The 18,633-nt window shown below is 48.7% G+C and overlaps 2 protein-coding genes across 3 annotated transcripts in view; one reads left to right on the forward strand and one right to left on the reverse strand.

Moving 5' to 3' along the window:
- CHTF18 (chromosome transmission fidelity factor 18) overlaps positions 1-6,489 on the forward strand; it is a 45,291-nt gene extending 38,802 nt beyond the window's left edge. Inside the window, exons 19-22 of the mRNA XM_029576042.1 lie at positions 594-738; positions 2,185-2,301; positions 3,200-3,257; positions 3,930-6,489. Coding sequence (XP_029431902.1) covers positions 594-738; positions 2,185-2,301; positions 3,200-3,257; positions 3,930-4,072 — 463 coding nt within the window. The 3' untranslated portion in view covers positions 4,073-6,489. The remainder of the gene's footprint in view (positions 1-593; positions 739-2,184; positions 2,302-3,199; positions 3,258-3,929) is intronic.
- Positions 5,213-18,058, reverse strand: GNG13 (G protein subunit gamma 13). 2 transcript variants are annotated; one of them, XM_029576049.1, is made up of 4 exons: positions 17,731-18,058; positions 12,302-12,470; positions 11,585-11,730; positions 5,213-7,893 (listed from the first exon to the last, which is right to left on the reverse strand). In XM_029576049.1, the coding sequence occupies exons 3-4, from the start codon at positions 11,683-11,685 to the stop codon at positions 7,788-7,790; spliced, it is 207 nt and encodes a 68-aa protein (XP_029431909.1). In that variant the 5' UTR covers positions 11,686-11,730; positions 12,302-12,470; positions 17,731-18,058; the 3' UTR covers positions 5,213-7,787. The 2 variants fall into 2 exon arrangements, with proteins under 2 accessions (XP_029431909.1, XP_029431910.1); XM_029576050.1 differs by lacking the exon at positions 17,731-18,058 and adding an exon at positions 15,751-15,803.
- Between the last annotated feature and the right edge of the window lie 575 nt (positions 18,059-18,633).

Below are 18,633 nucleotides of genomic sequence, written 5' to 3' on the forward strand. Positions count from 1 at the left end.
AAGTGAAGTCTCTTAAATTATATTTTCTGTGCCTGTACCATATAAGATTTGTATCTAATTGGGGGGGATGTTACCCTTTGTCAGCATTACCTGGAGCATCAAATTAGCAAGCAGAGAATATTAATTTGGAGAGTGACCTACAAATCTGGTTTAAATTGTACAGAATTGCAAGGAAGCGCATATCTTTTTTTTTTTTTGTGACTCTAGTAGATTACATCACAGACACTTAGCTATTTCTGAAGCTGCAAGCAGATGGCAGGTTTACTTATAAATATCAAATTCATTTTTATTCAGTTTAAACACATTGTAGCTTCCCCACGCACTAATCAGGCAGTCCGAATCCAGCTTTGTATGTTCGCTGCCAGGCTTATAAAACCCCTTCCAGAGAAATGGGGCAAAAAAAGTGTGTGGGAGACTCCAGACTTGGAGCAAAACGTTGCTCATCTAATGAGAAGGATGCGTTGCAGTCTCACCTTCTCCTTCATCCCTACTGGCTCCCTTATTTGTACCCTGGGAAGAGGAGCCCGGGCGGAGCAGAATGCTTGCAAGCCTGGCCTGATTTCTCGTTGTTTTTTCCCCCTCCTACCTCGCAGGAATGTGGAAGATGTGTGCAGATTCCCGAACCTGCCGACCCGGAAGCAGCTGACGTACCAAGCCAAGCAGCTCATCTCCCGAGAAATCGAGCTGGAGAAGATGAGACGGATAGAAGCCCTTCGGCAGGCACGGACTGCAGGCTGGGTAAGAGCAGCGCCTTCGCGTGCCGACGCGCCTTTAGCAACCTGGTGCAACCAATTCTGCAGGCCGCGTTCATCGCTCGGTTCTGGAATAGCTTCCTTTTTTTTTTTTTGGCTCAAGGATATAATTTCAAGTTAATTCAGAAAGGGACTAGAATCGCAGAAAATAAGCTTCTGCAGAAAATGGTGCGGGATCGCTAATTTTAAAGAATGGGGCAAAAACATTCCCCAGTGGCTTTTGCACGAGGAGTTTGTTTTTTTTTCCTGTGTGTTCCCTTCCAGATGTAAAGCATCTGTTCTCCTCGCACTTACCTGCTCCCCTTGCCCCCTCCTATTGTTTGTTCTGAGGCCGTCTCTTGGGAGCACGGCCCTTCATGCCATGCAGTCTCTGAAACGGTTGCTACAGCTGCAGGACCTCTCAAATAGCACATCGGGCCCAGAAAACGGATACAGCCTGGAGTCCATCCCAGTCTCTCATCTCCTGCGCTGTAACTTAGCTCTCTGTAAGCTCAGGCGGATTCTTAGGGGTCAGCGGCGCTGAAATGCTACTTCTACTGTTAGCCTCAATCACAATAAATTGGCTGTGACGCTGCTTTCCTGGAGTAAATAGGAGAGAGGCCCTTAAATAAAATAAAACCGAAACGTGAAAGTGACAGAAGTTAAAAGTAGCTTGGCTTCAGCCTGGATGTATCTTAATGACCTGTGCTGAGATCTCTCGCTGGATTCGGCACTGCCAGATAATTAATCCTTTGGAGCCTGTGGCTTGCTCCAGCGCATGATATTCTCGGTGAGTGCGAGTGTGGAAAAGTGACTGCATAAATCTCTCAAGGACTCTTGTTTACAGGGCGAAGTGGAAAAACAGCCCCTTAAAGCAGCGGAAAAACAGCCCCACAAAACCATTCAGGGCTCAGGACAAAAGCTGCTTCCTGATTTCTCTTTCACTCCTGGGGAGAACTTTTTATTTATTTATTATTTATTTATTTATTTATTTATTTATTTATTTATTTACTTACTGGAAGGGTCTTTTTGTGGTTTTCTCCACCATAGATGTAAGTAGTGAAAAAAAACCATTAAAGTTTTGTGCAAGTCAGAAAGAGAAGTGTACGGTGGCATAGGATAGAGAAGGGAAAGGGGGATCTGTGCGGTGAGAAGGTAAGATTGGAAGGGGCTGCATGAGGCAGATATAAAAATGGGGGGAGAGAGAAGCTCTGTGTGGGAGTTTGGGAATTGCTTGGATAAGGTTCAGGTTGGAGGGTATCTGCTTTGAGAAACAGGAATGGACCAATTGTTTTGTAACAGAGGACACTGGGGCAACTGCTTCCCAAGCCAGGAATGGCGTCTTGAGCACAGTAATGGGATCCGGCGTTTGATCGTTAATGGAGAGGTGTCCTTGGTGACCTGGAGCCCGACAAGCCTCACTAAAACTTTGGGGTGGGTTGCTTGTTAACAGGCTGAAAACTCCACAGAAATCCTGAAGAGCAACGAGAGAGGACAGCCCAAATCTTCCATCCGAAATCATGAGCAGCGGCTGGAGAACATCGTGAAGAAAGCTGCCTTTCAGGAGAAGGTAAGAGTGGGACCGAGGCATCTCCTCTTAGCTGCCAGATGTGATTCGGGCTTGAATAAACTTCCCTTCCAGGAGGCGTCTGCCAGCACTGGTGGGGGGGAGGGTCCTGCTGGGATCCAGGGCTGTCAGACACGAGTGTCTGCTCGTTTCTTAGAACAGTGAGAAGCCACGAAGCACATCCTGCTATTAATTGCATCAGTAGCATGGGATCTTCTTAGTGTTTGGGTAATTGCCAGGTTCTTGTGGCCTGGTTTGGCCTCTGTTGGAAACAGGATGCTGGGCTTGATGGACCCTTGGCCTGACCCAGTATGGCAAGTTCTTATGTTCTTAGGAGATGCAGTGCATGGTACTTTTTTTTGTTGCTTGGCTTGGGATGTGGGATGGTGGTTCTGCGCATATAATCCCGCCCAGGGAAATCAGGTGATGGCTGACAGAAAACAGAACTGGCTGAGGGATTACCCTGCCATAGAATGGGGGGGATAAGGGTCCTGTTCATGTGTACAATATGCACTCGCTGAAACAAAGAAATAACTACCATATTTTTCGCTCCATAAGACATTTTCCCCCCACTTTTGCGGGAAAAAAGTGCGACTTATGGAGCGAAAAATACGGTAAATGAAACCTGAAGCCTTGTGTAGTGTTTGGCCAACCCTTGCTGTGCTCTAATCGAATCCTCTCTCCTGTTACAAATCTGCTTCCTTGCAGCCTGTTTTATACAGTGGGATCCTGCTAGGGAGAGCTCCCTGATCAGAGAAGTTTTATCCCTCCCGGTGCAGTGAATATTTTAGAGCAGGAACTTCATGATACGGTCATGCGCTGGGTGTTTGCCTTTTTTACTAAACCATCACAGGGAAACGAGGAAGGGGAGCTGCTAATGCATCTTCTCTTTCTTTCACAGCCCGAAACAGACTTCTTTGGGCGTCCACTTATCAAGAAGATGGCGTCTTCCGCTGCAGGTACAATCGTTAGGTCCTGATGCCTCGGCCCCTTGATCTGATATCCCCAGTCCTACTTAGGTTTACCTTGTGATGGTGGCACAAGTTAGCGATCTGAAGGGCCTTCTGCTGTCCTGCGCGCGCACCCTGAGCATCATTTTGTAAAACACCCGAAACTGAAGGCATTGCAACATCACAAACGATCCCAGGCCTTGCATTTAGAGGGTGGGTAGACTTCTTAGCATTGCATCTCTTTTAACTCTTCCAAGTTAATTCCTTAGATTTACCTTCTTGAGATGAGCAAAACTGACTCCATTTCACTGCCCGGGCTACCCTTGTCCATGTGGGAACCACAAAACCCTCCGAACTGCACAAAAGTGAAATGACCTCAGAATCCAACTAAAACTGTACCACACTTGAGTCTAGTATCGGTCTAAGTGTGTGATACTGGGGTGGGACTCCCTGTGCAAACTCCCCTGCATGTCTTCTGAGATTCCCGAGTTTTTACACCTCGAAATTTCATTTGCTAGAGCTTTATGGAGTCCAATGGAGCAAATGCTGCTAATTAGGGAAGGTGCAGAGCGGGACCCTCTACACTTAACCCTTTCTGCTATTTATTATGTTTTCACTTACAATCTATGGAATTACTTTTTAATTACTTTTTTTTTTTCCCCGTCCTCCCAACTTCCGTAGCAAAAGCCAATCCCGAGTGCGAGCTGCAGTCCATCGAAAAGCGAATGGGGAAAGCGGTGGGCAGGAGCGATGTGTGGTTTCGTTTCAACGAGGGGATGTCGAACGCCGTCAGGAGGAGCCTGTACGTCAAAGACCTGCTGTAGGCAGCACGCACGGCGAGGAAGAATGAAAGGACTGAAACCAGGTCCAGGACTATTGCTTTATTTGCTTTACAGATCCGTCTTCATGCATTTCAGATGCTGCAATATACAAAAGTACTTACAGTTAGTGAAAATAGGGCTTTTTATATAAAAGTTGTCCTTTACAAATGTGTATTTATTTGTTCAGAGAAGCTTACTCTTGACTTAATTTAATGAAAGCTGCTAAAGTGGAAATGTTAATGGGGAAAGATTGTTTTTTCCCTGTGGTTGTTGTTTTGGGGCAGCCGCTGCTGCTTATTTCTTTACTCTGCTCTTGGTTCAGACGCGTCTGTACCCGGATCCCTGCAGCTCAGTCTCTTCCTCCTCCTTTCACTGCATGGGCCTGGGAGCCTCCGCCTTGCCCGGCCTTGCGAAGAGGGAATGAGCCCACAGAAGGCGAGAAGCAGGGATGAAGGTGCCTTCCCGCCGCTCTTGTATCTGCCTGGAGCTTGCGCTGATTACCAACTCAAGTGAAAGTAAAAAAACAGATGGGGGCAGCTCCTATCGATGTCCTTAGGATTTATTTGGGTCTCTGAGAAATAAGGTATAAACAATGCTATTTGCCTCCAATGCTGCTGCAAGCCGTTTTGGTTTTTTTTTCCAGCTGCTCGGGGCTGTGCTTTTCCTTTCGGAAAGTATTGTCAGATTAGGGGATGTTAATGCAGAAGCAGCTGCTCTCTGAAAAGAAAGCTGAAGCCGTCTGTGGGTGGGTGCAGAGTGAAAGGGCAGCTAAGGTTAGAGGAGAAGGTAAGCCCAGCTTTCTGTCTGCCAGGGCCGGGACCTCCGTTCCCTCTTCCTAAGTCCTGCACAGGGCTAAGAGCCTCTCACTCACCTGCCCTCCAGCCATGGGGCCGGACTTTTAACCTTCACGACTGAAACATAAAAAATCTTAAACTTGTGTTAAATCTGCGACTGGGTCGTAGGAGGAGTGGGTGTCTCCCCGTGAAAGGGTGAACATGGGTCATGATTTATAAAACCCAAAGCTGTTCTAGCCCCTTTCTCACTGTGGGTGCCCGTCTCTCGTTTCTGCTCCTGGTCACGAGAGGCGATGACCAGCACTGCCCCCAGTACTCGGAGGGTGCTTGCAGCATCGAGCCAGTCATATTTTGCAGTTTTGTTTTCTGAATAATTCCTATCATTCTCTTTTTTTTTTTTTTGTTTTGTTTTAATCGCTGCTGAGGATTTCAGTTCTGAAGGTGGAACCTACCATTCTTACTCCTACAATGCACTTTGCATTCCTCCACCTTAAATTTCTTTTCCTTTTTACAGTCCCAGTTCCCCAGCATTTGTGAGATCCTTCTGCCATCCCCTACTCTGCTTTAACTATATTGAATAATAAAATCTGCAAAAGGTGGTCACCTCATTCCTTGCCCCCTTTCTCCAGATCCTGGAATAGGTGCCCTAGAAGTGTACAAGATCTGTTTAATAAAAACTTAAGAATGTGAGAAGTGTCCTGCTGGGTCAAGGCAAGGTCCATCTAGCCCAGTATCCTGTCTTTGCCAGTGGCCAGCTCTGCCTTGCTTATTTGTCATTCTATTCCCATACTAGGTCCTTCCTTGGGGTTGAAAGAACATATAATAGGCATGCATGTCATATAATAGGCATGCATATCATAACTGGCCCTCACAAGTGCTCATGGTGTCATCTGTTACCTATTCCGGTTCGCATCCTGGCTTGACCTCCTGGGATCCAGCTACCTACGTTTCATAAGCTGTAGGTTCTGTAATGACAGCAGGAACACTTGCTCTATAGTCTCTTGCTAAAGACCAATCTACTTATTCTGGTCGTGGTGGCAAGGCTCTATCCCAAATCCAGAAGCTAACCGCTTGTAGGTGATTGCTTCTTATCTAAGTACGTTTTTGTTGTTTTCCACCATCCAAGCTAGGTGAGCATTTAAGGTCCCATAGGAAAATCTCTGCTGCGGTCTCCTTGTGCGAGAGCCTGCAGTGAATTCAGCTTCTTTCATTACAGAAGCCCACAGGCCTTTAAACCAATTTTGCAAGGGTCCGCTCCTTGCTTTACCTATGGGTAAAGTCTGGGATAAAGTATAGGAATGGCCCAATTTTTTTACCGTGTGAAATTCAGCAGCTGGATTTATCAGCTCAGGGGAGAGCAGTTTTACCTGGATGGGAATCTCTTTAACATTCACCTACTGATGCTTTGTTGATGAAACCCCATGGTCTAGCAGTACCAGGTGGCACCTGGATGAGTTACCAATGGCAATAGCTGGCTGTTGTTAGTGAAAGAAGCCAATAGATTTGTATAGATATCCTAAATACCGGATGTCGCTTTTCAACCCTGGTGAAAGGCTTGTATTGGGCCTGGAGTGTCAGCTAACTAAGGCAGAGTTGTATGTATTAATTAAATGTATTTGTTAATTATTAGAGTGCCTGCCTTTTCTGTTTTGGTTTGAGCTATCTCCACTGCTTTCAAGTGACACAATTTTTTTTACAGTGAGACATTATTTATAATAGAAATCTGATCAAATAAAATTTAAAAACGCATGCCTCGAAGTACGACAGGAAACAGGCCTATGCTAGCACAATAGAAATGGTGCCAGAGATGATGCCTGTGCAAAGATAGAAGGTGGCACCCATGGTTGCCGCGTTAGTAGGAGTTTTGCTGGAGATGAGTGGCTAATAAGGAGGAATAATGTTGCACCATAATGTCCCATTTAGAAGGGAGGACCCCTCCCCCCCCCCTGTCTCTGGCACTGACAGTAAAAGAGGAAATAAGTTGATGAGGAACATGGATTTGCTGTTGTCTGTGCAGCCCCTGGCACTGTGGCTCCAGTCACCTCATGATCCCACTGCCTGCATGGTCATGGGCTCTGGGGCAGGGGGCTGCAGGCTTCTGGGAGCTAAATGAGCTTCACATGCAAAGGTGGAGCCATAACTGGACTTTAAGCAGGGGCCAAGACCCTCACACTACTTCAGATTAAGAAAAGAAAGCAATGGGTCCACTGTGAGGGGTGGAAAAATTCTGGGGCAACTACGCTGTCAGTCCTAGCGCCCGCTCAAGTGATGCCACAGCCTGGCATAGCCTAAGCTGTACTGCAGGGAGGAGACCTGCTTCGTGCTGGAGAACTGAAGAGAGTTAAGATGGTGGGAAGGCTAGGAAAGGAAAGGCAGAGGAAAAAAGCACAAAAAAAAAATTTTCCTGGCTTCAAAATATTTGTCTAAATATTTCTGCACCGCAGCGTCTGCCACAGTGAACCTCACAATGCAAAGGGAAGCCTTCCAAGCAAACGAGATATCACAATTCAGCCTTCTTACGAGACGCATCCTGTACAGTCTCGTTTTGCCCTTTCAATTCCTCATGTAAATAAAAATTCATCTTGCTATTCTTCATTTGCACTAGAAAGCTGCGTTTAGTCCGTGACCACTTTGGACTATTTACCAATCCAATAATCTGGTTAAACTGGGTAGGACAACCTTGCAAATGTCCCAAAATAGTTTATATAATTATAACCTATAATAGTATTTGTCTTTGCCAACAGCTGCCCCAATGCAGACTTCTGTATTGTATTGAAAACTTTACTCGTCTACCTAAAAGGATAGGATGGGGACCCTGCTCATGAGTCATGTCGGAAAGCTTGCTAATTTTAAAAGTACTCAGAATTAATGCTAAATTAAACATTTCATCAGAAGCCATTCATGTGGGAGCCGGAGTCGGGACATTACAGGAGGGTGCATTTTCCCTTCTCCACCCATGGGTTGCTTTTCATAAGATCTGGATTCAGGAACGGGTCGTTGGGAACGCCGTCTTCTATCCATTTAATCAGCCTAGAGGGAGGGAAGCAGACGACAAAGAGAAAGGCAAGTGGATTCAGTCACTGAAACTCAATCATGTCCATTGACCAAAATAAAAACTAAACTAAATGTTTTGCTTTCATGTGATAGGAGAATGGGACTCTTAAGAGAACAGGAAAAGAATATGGGACATGAGTCCCCTTTGGTTATGTAGACGGCGAGAAATGCCAACAGCTGACAGCAGAAGGCAGTGCCTGATTTAAGATTTTGGCACTCGTAGGCATCGTGGCACCCTTTTACATAATCCTAAAGCAAGCAGCAGCAGAGTCCTCCTTGGCCTGGGCAGTTTCCTGTGCCTAAATCCAGGCCTGGAGGAAGAGAAAAGTTAGCAATGCCTCCAGTGGTCTAGAAACCCCCAGTAGTTACTTAAATGACTGTGAGATGCTCTGACTGAGTGTGAACTGACAGCGAGGTGCTATTCATCCACACAGGTCTGGATGCTTTCTCCAAGTCTCCACCCACCACAGAGAATGGCACAAACCACCCCTCAGGCCCCTGCAGACCATGCTTGGCTGGCAAACACACGGCCATCCTATGAGCAGGGATTTCTTACAGGTAATCAGAGAGCTAAGCAGATACAAATGAAAGCCTGCGGTTTATTCTGCTTCACTCTAGCAAACTACGATGGGGACCGAGGCCTATTACACTCCCTCAACAGCTGCACCCAGTGGAGTTAAAACATAACAGGTAAGAATAGTTCTCATAGGTAACAAGACTAGTTATCTGACTGATCAGGCACAGGAGGCTGAATGGACATCCTCTGGCCTCTAGAAGTGACCCAGCCCCAGGGAAGTGGTGGAGGCAGCGAATTGGACAAGCCCAGAAGCGAGGGTAAGGCTGCAAGTCACGAAGGGTCTGGGCTGTGCAGTAGGCAGAGAGCATGGGGAAGTCTCCAGAAGGTTCTTGGTCATCTACCATCATGTTTTGTGCGTAGGTGTGGTGGGATGTTTAAAATAGAAGGGATTGCTCATTTTCTTTCATCTGACCCAGACCTGCCCTATGCTCGCTGATGTTTGCAATGGCTGAGGCAGTGACGCTGTTTGCAGCTGAAGAAGAGTAAGGCTCCCTCCCCAGGCTTCAATGATGGGGGAGGGGGAGGAGCTGGGCTGGAGGGGGTCTTCCACTCCGGGGGGGGGGCTGTACTCCGGGGCTCTTGTGGGTTTTTCCCTCACTTGGACTTAAATTGCTCTGGACTCTCAGCTGGGGCTCCACTAACTTTACTCCACTCCCAGCCTCCTGCCTTCAGGCTCCCTTTACTCTCTGGGGGCCTGTTTCCTAATGCTCTGCTCTGCTGCAGGAGCCTCTCTTTTCTCCCTCATTGCAGTAACGGGCGGGTAGGCACTTTACACTGTGTGGCAAAAACTTCTGCTCTGCACCAAACCTACAGCAAGTGCCTGTGGGTTCCCAACTGCCTTTCTGGACAAAAAGTGGGATTTCCTTCTCCCTTGAGAGAAATCTTGGGCGTGAGAGCGGTCTTCCCAGACTGGGAGGAATCTCCACAGCTTTAAAAGGGTGAGAAAGCTGCCGTCTTGCTTTCTCCTCCATCCTTCCCAAACCTCGGAGAGGAAACTCACAATCCCCTTTCTCCTCCCAGGACACAGCAGACCTCAAACTGCACGGGAAGTGAGGGGAAGAACAGCCGCTGTGGTAACGGGATTAGCGCGCCTAAAACGCGCTTGCAAACAAGTGCGTAGCTGACAGTGCCAAATTACACCCAATGCATAAAATCGCTGCGAGCTCAACGCGCAAGCACCAGCCCTGTTACCCACAGCTTTTCTGAGGTTCCGGACTATGCAGCCGTGAATATTGTGTGTGCGTATTGTGCCAGTAACTTAGCTGCCGCGAGGTACCAAGGACGCACTAGGGATGCACAATTTATCTCTAGTGCAACCTTTTTAGGGCAGAATATTGCATTACGGGCCCAGGAGCGAGGGGGGTGTGCATGAGATTCACAGTTTAACGAGATGGATTTGAAATGAAATATTTCACCTGCTTATTATCTTGCTTTGAAAATAACTGGAAGTTGAAAACGCAAAGGGCAGAGGTGCCATGGGGAGGGTCACCTCCTCCATTATTGTGGTCTGAGTGTGCGCTGGCTTCCTGGCAGAGGGTGCGCTATGTACGGCGCCCGTGCACTCGGCAGCTACTCACTCAGGTATAGATTTGGAGGACATCTCTCGCTTGAAAGCCCGGCAGAGGGTGCGCTATATACAGCGCCCGTGCACTCGGCAGCTACTCACTCAGGTATAGATTTGGAGGACATCTCTCGCCTGAAAGCCCGGCAGAGGGTGCGCTATATACGGCGCCCGTGCACTCGGCAGCTACTCACTCAGGTATAGATTTGGAGGACATCTCTCGCTTGAAAGCCCGGCAGAGGGTGCGCTATATACGGGGCCCGTGCACTCGGCAGCTACTCACTCAGGTATAGATTTGGAGGACATCTCTCGCCTGAAAGCCCGGCAGAGGGTGCGCTATATACGGGGCCCGTGCACTCGGCAGCTACTCACTCAGGTATAGATTTGGAGGACACCTCTCGCTTGAAAGCCCGGCAGAGGGTGCGCTATGTACGGCGCCCGTGAACTCGGCAGCTACTCACTCAGGTATAGATTTGGAGGACACCTCTCGCTTGAAAGCCCGGCAGAGGGTGCGCTATATACGGGGCCCGTGCACTCGGCAGCTACTCACTCAGGTATATATTTGGAGGACACCTCTCGCTTGAAAGCCCGGCAGAGGGTGCGCTATATACGGGGCCCGTGCACTCGGCAGCTACTCACTCAGGTATAGATTTGGAGGACACCTCTCGCCTGAAAGCCCGGCAGAGGGTGCGCTATATACGGGGCCCGTGCACTCGGCAGCTACTCACTCAGGTATAGATTTGGAGGACACCTCTCGCCTGAAAGCCCGGCAGAGGGTGCGCTATATACGGGGCCCGTGCACTCGGCAGCTACTCACTCAGGTATAGATTTGGAGGACACCTCTCGCCTGAAAGCCCGGCAGAGGGTGCGCTATATACGGGGCCCGTGCACTCGGCAGCTACTCACTCAGGTATAGATTTGGAGGACACCTCTCGCTTGAAAGCCCGGCAGAGGGTGCGCTATATACGGCGCCCGTGCACTCGGCAGCTACTCACTCAGGTATAGATTTGGAGGACACCTCTCGCCTGAAAGCCCAGCAGAGGGTGCGCTATATACGGGGCCCGTGCACTCGGCGGCTACTCACTCAGGTATAGATTTGGAGGACACCTCTCGCCTGAAAGCCCGACAGAGGGTGCGCTATATACGGGGCCCGTGCACTCGGCAGCTACTCACTCAGGTATAGATTTGGAGGACAACTCTCGCTTGAAAGCCCGGCAGAGGGTGCGCTATATACGGGGCCCGTGCACTCGGCAGCTACTCACTCAGGTATAGATTTGGAGGACACCTCTCGCCTGAAAGCCCGGCAGAGGGTGCGCTATATACGGGGCCCGTGCACTCGGCAGCTACTCACTCAGGTATAGATTTGGAGGGCATCTCTCGCTTGAAAGCCCGGCAGAGGGTGCGCTATATACGGCGCCCGTGCACTCGGCAGCTACTCACTCAGGTATAGATTTGGAGGACATCTCTCGCTTGAAAGCCCGGCAGAGGGTGCGCTATATACGGGGCCCGTGCACTCGGCAGCTACTCACTCAGGTATAGATTTGGAGGACATCTCTCGCTTGAAAGCCAGTTGATGTTTCAGGCTTTCTATCTCCTTCTTCATCTGGGGGACGTCTATTTCATCATCCATGGTGGCAAATTTGAAGGTGTTTCTTTTATTGCACAGAAATAATAACTAAAATGCAAGAAAAGAAATATCAGGAAAAATCCAGGGTTTCTCAAAGCCCTTCCTGAATTGGGCGAAAAGATTTTCTACTTCTCAGTCTTGGAAAGATCGGGCCTCAAGCTGTCAGACCTCTTTCTAAGAAACCTCTACAGATGTTCGCCTAACAGAACTGATGTTTTCTGCAGGTTGCAGTTTCTAAAGAAAAGATGTCAGTCCTAAGAAGCTAAACTCCTGTCCCTGAAAGGTCTCTAACCTGCTGCGGAGACCACCCAAGCAGCCAGGAAAACTGGCACAGCCCCCCCGTCCTTTTCCAGGCACACGGTGAACCTGCCCGAAGAGGCTTCCAGCTGGCGCTCTCTGTCCCCTCCTTGAGCAGACCACCTTTCACCTTTCACCTTCACTGGCTGGCAAAAAGTCAGAATAAGGCGGCATCTTGTTCTGCCTACAGCCCGAGCTAGCGGGGGGATTAGCATTTAACAACATTTAGGACACTGTCCTGACTCAGGCAAACGGGAGTAGGATTAAAAGAAGAGCAGAATCTGCCTGGGAGCAGGAGGGGGCTGGCCGGGCACCTTCATACCTTGCTGATGGGGTGGAGGACTTTGCACTACCGAGCTGACCTCTGCTGGCAGGATGAGGTACTGATGGCTTCAGCCTTCTGCTCGAGGGATCACAGACTATTTCAACAGCTCGGTAGCCTTGATGGAAACTCGATCTGAATCGCCAAGACTGCTGTATCTGTAAATAAACTGAGGAGAGAGAACAGAGACCCACAAGGGTGCTTCAAGTATTTTAGTTATAAAACGGAAAGGGCTGAAAGTTGGGAGAGCACAGGGAGAGGGTGAATGCTGTCTCCCTGATTAAGCAATGCAAACTTGGGCTGGGGGGGGGAGTGAGACCCACGCAAAGGCACAGGAGGGTGAAATCCAGAAGGGAGGATTGAGTGTGACTCAAGGAGGGTTTGCAGGGAAGGAGAGGGCATGCAACAGGATGACTGGGGGTGAGAGCAAATCAGAGAGGATGGTGAGGGACGTGAGATAGGGTAAGTGAAATTAGATTGCCCGGCGTAAGAGAGGATGGGTAAGGGAACCAGATAGGAGGAGAGAGATGCAACCCAGTGAGTGGAAGATGAAGCAGTTGGTTGAGGAGGCAAAGAATTCGGATTTGGAGAACTGGAGAGAGAGAGAGGGGGGGGAAAATGAAATCTAGCTATGGTAATAGGGAAAAGAAATGAAAAGAGAGAGAGCAATACCAGACAGATGTAGGGGAGGAAGTGAAAAAGAAGAGAGAAGGCAGGGAAAGGGGAATAAGAGAGAATGGGGCCAAAGCAATTAGAAAAATAAACCAAAAGTGGGAAAAATGTCCCTTTAAAATCTCCCCTCATTAAGAAAAGCTGAAAAATACAATTTCAGGGGAAAAAACCCAAGAAGCGCATATCTCCCATCAAATATAATACAGAATAAGAAAACGTATAAGGGAAGAAGATGTGCTCTACAATATAATGTACAATAAGAAACAGAGCTACAGTCCAACTTATTTCTATATTATTTGCACACCCCGGACTATCCTATTTCCCCGGTTCATACTATTCCCGCACATTAGGCAAGACGGCTGATCTGTAGCGCACACCCTCGTCTTTAACGCAGAACGCGAGAGCACCTTCCAGGACAGCGGCTTCCAGGGCAAAGCCTTGTTTGGTTTCGCAGCCACCTGCAGGGGAGGGCGTCCTCTCTTTTGGGAAAAGTACCTGGAATAGGCCGACCTAACCACATTTTTACTGGGTGAACCTTGTACAATTACTACCATTGGGCAAGTCCACCCTGCATGGTAGAAGGCACCCATCCCACACCCTCTCCAGCACCCATTAGGTGCTCTTAATCCCTTTCTTTCTAATCCAACTGCATTTGGCTACAGTTTTGTATCCATTTTCTTTCCTTGTTACACATCGATAATTTTCAGTTACTTTCTATCCAGCGGTGCCAAAATCACCGTCTCCTACCACCTCCTCCCAGCTAACAAAGATAGCAAAGGAAACCCTGATTTTCAGTTTGGCCCTTGGCATCCGTCAGCGTTAGGAATGTGCATCTCTTGCATCTTTGTATTTTGCTCAGTGTGGAAGAAATGCATCTCTGTTTCTCTTTCTCTGCTGTTGCACTGCAGGCCCAGATTCTTGGGGTTTCCCATTTTAGTCAGCAGATATCTGGTTGTAATTTGGAATCACTTATTCTATATTTGACGGGAGTCTGTGTTCTGCTGGTGCCTAGTTTATGTGTAGGGAAGTGTAGCAATCCAGTTAATAGAAGGTGCATTAGTGTTCTAGGGTCTGGTATAATATGTGCAGTGTTGCTGTTTGAGTTCTGGGAGTTATTGCTGTTTTGATATGGCAAGTTTGCTATATGGCATCTGAGTGTCTTTTTTGCAGGGTTTGTGTTACAACACAAAATGCCGGGTAATGGAGGGAGTTTCTGTTGTCACCCCAGTTACAGTGACACAATCTAATTCTTTTTTTGTTTGGTAAGTAGTAAGGGGATGCATCATAGCTCAGCCCAGCCCTCCACTTCAGAGATACCTTCAGCCACTGCAGTATCAATTTCTTTTCATTTATACATTTTGTAGATTTCTTTTGTAGTTTTCCTCCAAAAATCACAGCTGACTCATGCCTCAGACACTATGACATGATTTCTGAAATAGAATTCTATCTCTCTCTCTATAAATAAATATATAGACAGATATATATAACAACAATTAATATTTAAAAGTATGATGTGCAATTATGATCATCAATCCTGTAAAACCCATGATTGGTAAATTTGATTATAAAATCCTAGGGAAGGGCTCCTGTGGGCCTGAAAGTTAACTGGGAGGGGTGCAGGACTGAAGATTTGGTTCGGGTGCTTATTAGCCTTATACCAGCCCTCCCTGGCATGCACAGGGGAGGAGAAAGAATGAGGAAAAAGACATTAATTGTGCAGCATTTCATTTAATTTCATTTGCTTCTTAATTACATTTGTACTGTAATGGCAGATTTTATTAACTTCCAAAAATATATACATCTATATATATTAAAAAAAAATCACATTTCAGCTGTTATGAGGCCCTCCAGGAGGAGCCCAGTGACTCGTTAAACATGAAATGATTGATTTTCCCCTGAATTGTTGGTTGCTGTCCTACTTTACATCTGATGGTACAGAAACCTAAGGTCCAGGCATTTGCCACTGAACAGAAGGTTTACAACTCTGGCCTCAAACTGGGCTTTTTTTTTTTTAACAATCAGTCCTATCGACTGCCCCTGATGTGCTCCCAGTCTGCCCATGTATCCTGTGCGAGTCTGTAAAAATCTGTTCTGTGCCCGTCCTTGTTGCCAGCCTGGGTTCAGACATTGCTAAGCTCTGGATCCAGAACTGGAAGGGACACCTCTGCACCTCTCCTAATTCCTCTACCTTTGTCTGAACCTCATGAACGATCCAGTTTGGCAATTGTTGGATTCCTACCTGAGGTGAACCCGATTAGTGGGGGCGCACCAGAAAACCCTTCTAACCGGGGCATCCCTCTGCCAGCCAGCAGAGGGGACTTCCCGAAACCAAGACACCTTGCCCTCTAAAACCCACAGCTCACTTCCAGGGATGCGGATGCACAGAAAATAATGCACTACAAATCAGGCGATCCCTTTTTCTCCGTCTAACTTAACTTAATACATTCCTAGGGATTTTTATGGCATTTATCACCTTTCTATAATACAATTCTTCTCCCAGAAAGTAACAGAAGTCTCCCTCAGTGCCTCCCCATTGTAGCCTGGTCTAATATTACTGTCTCAGCAGAGAGGGTTTCATTTATTGTCCAAACCCAGCGCCCCGACATGTCTGTGACTTTATACAACTCCAACAAGTGCTGTAGGGCTGGCAGCTTATTTTTAGCTTTAATTCATTTTTGCAGGGGAACGATCAGATGGCTTCTCTTGCTATAAGAACAGACACCCCCCACCCGCCCCCCTCCATCCCTATGCTGCTATGAAGATTTCTTGCCACTTACCTTGGCAGGCCTGAATCCTGGACCCAGAGCAGCCGAGGGCTCCTCACTCACACTTATAGCACAGGGGCTGGGCTAAACTTTGCATATAGCTCAAAAAGGGACCCTGACAGGCTGCGCTGATTTGATTTTTATTTGAATTTATCTGCTGTCCTGGCTGGATTGCAGGTTGCCAACCTGAGCAGTCTCTGCTGCTAGTGACAGCTTGGGAGACATCTGCAGGTTGTTAAAGACATCTGCACATTGTGGCCATGGTGTACATTACAGGGCTTAGACCTCACAGAGCTAGAAAGCAGGAACGGGTTTCAGCAGCTGGACTGGCCCTTCTTAACTAGAGCCCTGGGTTCCAACCCCAGCTTAGTTCCCAGTTGGCGGCAGGCGGGTGAAGTCCAAGAATAGTAGGACTGGCGGGAAGGTACGGGCACTGTGCCTGAGTTACACTAATATTCTCAATTTATCTTAACACCACAAATATTCAGCGTGCAGAAAACATAGGGATCTGTTCTTTATTTGCTAGGTGTGGCTCATAATCTGTAGAGCTAAAGCTATGGGCTAGCTAACGAGACTCCTGCATGCTAACTAGTTACATGACCTGCAGTAGTAGGTGCCAACTTCTTAGAGGGACAAGTGGCATTCAGTCACATAAGATCAAGCAATATCAGGTCTGGGATGCCCTTATTCCATGTTAGGAGTCACCACCCAGGAAAAGGACCTCCGAGACCGTGTGGACAATACCTTGAAATCTTCAGCTCAGTGTATGGAGGCAGTAAAAAAAGGCAAATAGAATGTTAGGAATTATTTGGAAAGGAACAGAGAACAGAACTGAGACCATCCTAATTCCCTTATATCGATCCATGGTGGGACCATACCTTGAGTATCCTGGGCAGTTCTGGTCGCCCCTTCTCAAGAAAAGACATAGCAGACATAAAAAAGGTACAGAGAAGGGCGAGAACAGTGATAGAGGGGATGGACAGCTCCCGAATGGAGAAAGGACAAACAGACGAGGGCTCTTTAGCTTGGAAAAGAGAAGACTGAGAGGGCATGTGGTTGAGATTTATAAAATCATGAGTGGGGTAGAAAGGTAAATAGGGGTCAGTTATTTACCCTTTCAAACACTAGGACTAGGGCATACACTATGTGCTAGGGAGGGGTCTATGTATTGTGTGCTGGAGTAATAGTTCAAGCACTGTGTGTGGGGGAGGGGATGCATGCCCTGGGTGTATGAGGTGGTGGGTGTATGCAGTGTGTGTGGAGGGAAGGAGAGTGTGCATGCACTGTGTGTTTGGGGTGGGGTGCATACAGTGTGTGGAGGAGGGAGAGCATGCATGCACTGTGTGGGGAAGGGAGAGGGAGAGCGAGCATGCATGCACTTTGTGTTTGGGGGTGGGTGGTGCATGCAGTGTGGGGGGAGGGAGAGCGTGCATGCACTGTGTGCTTGGGGTGGGGTGCATGCAGTGTGGGGGGGGGGAGGGCGAGCGTGCATGTACTGTGTGCTTGGGGTGGAGGGGGGGAGTGCATGCACTGTGTGTTTGGGGTGGGGTGCATGCAGTGTGGGGGGAGGGAGAGCATGCATGCACTGTGTGTTTGGGGTGGAGTGCATGCAGTGTGGGGGGAGGGAGAGCGTGCATGCACTGTGTGCTTGGGGTGGGGTGCATGCAGTGGGGGGGGGAGGGCGAGCGTGCATGTACTGTGTGCTTGGGGTGGAGGGGGGGGAGTGCATGCAGTGTGGGGGGGGGGGGAGTGCATGCACTGTGTGTTAGGAGGTGGGGGGCGCACGCCGCGGGAAGCTTCTCCTGGCGGACCTGGGCTCGCCCTATCATGGACCGGCCTAAGCCTCTCCTAGGGCTCCGGAGCCTCTCCTAGGGCTGCCCAGGCCGGGGGGATCGGAGCAAAACCCTCTCCGCCGAAGCTCAGCTCCCGGTGCGAGCCCAAGGCTGAAAGCCTATGAATTCATTTTCCGTTTCAGGAGCGCGAGAAACTTACCCCGGGAGAGGAGCAAAGGATCAATGAGGTCCCCTGGTGCCCGCCGCCTGCAATCTCCTAATGCGCTGCTAATCCGGGGCTCCTCTGCCGCTGCTACCGGTAACCGCTCCGAGCGATCTGCCAGCCAATGCGGAAGCCGGCTCAGCCCGCTTGCAGGGCTGCTGCCAGGGGCTGTTCGGGTGCTGCCATAGTTACCTTCCCTGCCTTAATTGCCTCCCGGGGGGCTGGGGCCCCCAGAGCAGAGGTCCCGAGCCGGCCCTGCCCCGCGCGCTGCCTGCAAGGAGCTCGCGCCCGAGCAGCCGCGCGCACAAGTGCGAAACGGAGCCAGCGCTGCCCTTCTGGCCGCGCAAACGGATGTGCAGGGGTTTAAAACCAAACAGGGACTTTTTAACAGCATTTTCCATTTCCATTCAATTTATTTTTAAAATGAAACAAAAGGAAAAAAAAAGTGTTTAGTTTTAAAAACCATTTTCACTGCCACCCAACCCCCCCCTTTCCAGGCCCTTCCGACCTCACTGAGGCTGGCACTGCCCTAGAAAACCGGAGTCTGCCCCTGCCAGCGCCGTTTCTAAGCACAGCCCCGTGGGGGCAGCAGAGAGCAGGGGTCCCTCCTGCCCCAGGAAGAAGGAAAGCGATGGTGGGAGAGGGCCAGGGGGGGAGAGGGGGGCTTTTCCTTCTCCCGGGGGGGGGGGGGGCTACATTTTTTTTTTCATTTCTTAATTTTTTTAATTTAATTTATTTAAAATGAAAAACAAAACAAAGAAACAAAAAAAAAATGGGTGAGCAGATCTCTAATTGTTATTGATGTGACTGTCAAAGATAAAATCCCACACTACACTCGCCTTTCCTCCCCTACCTCAGTGCCAGATGCCCTAAGGAGAGTTTCCTATTAACAAAGCAATT

This window comes from Rhinatrema bivittatum, chromosome 14 (genome assembly GCF_901001135.1).
Source record: "Rhinatrema bivittatum chromosome 14, aRhiBiv1.1, whole genome shotgun sequence".
In the NCBI taxonomy this organism is placed as follows: domain Eukaryota; kingdom Metazoa; phylum Chordata; class Amphibia; order Gymnophiona; family Rhinatrematidae; genus Rhinatrema; species Rhinatrema bivittatum.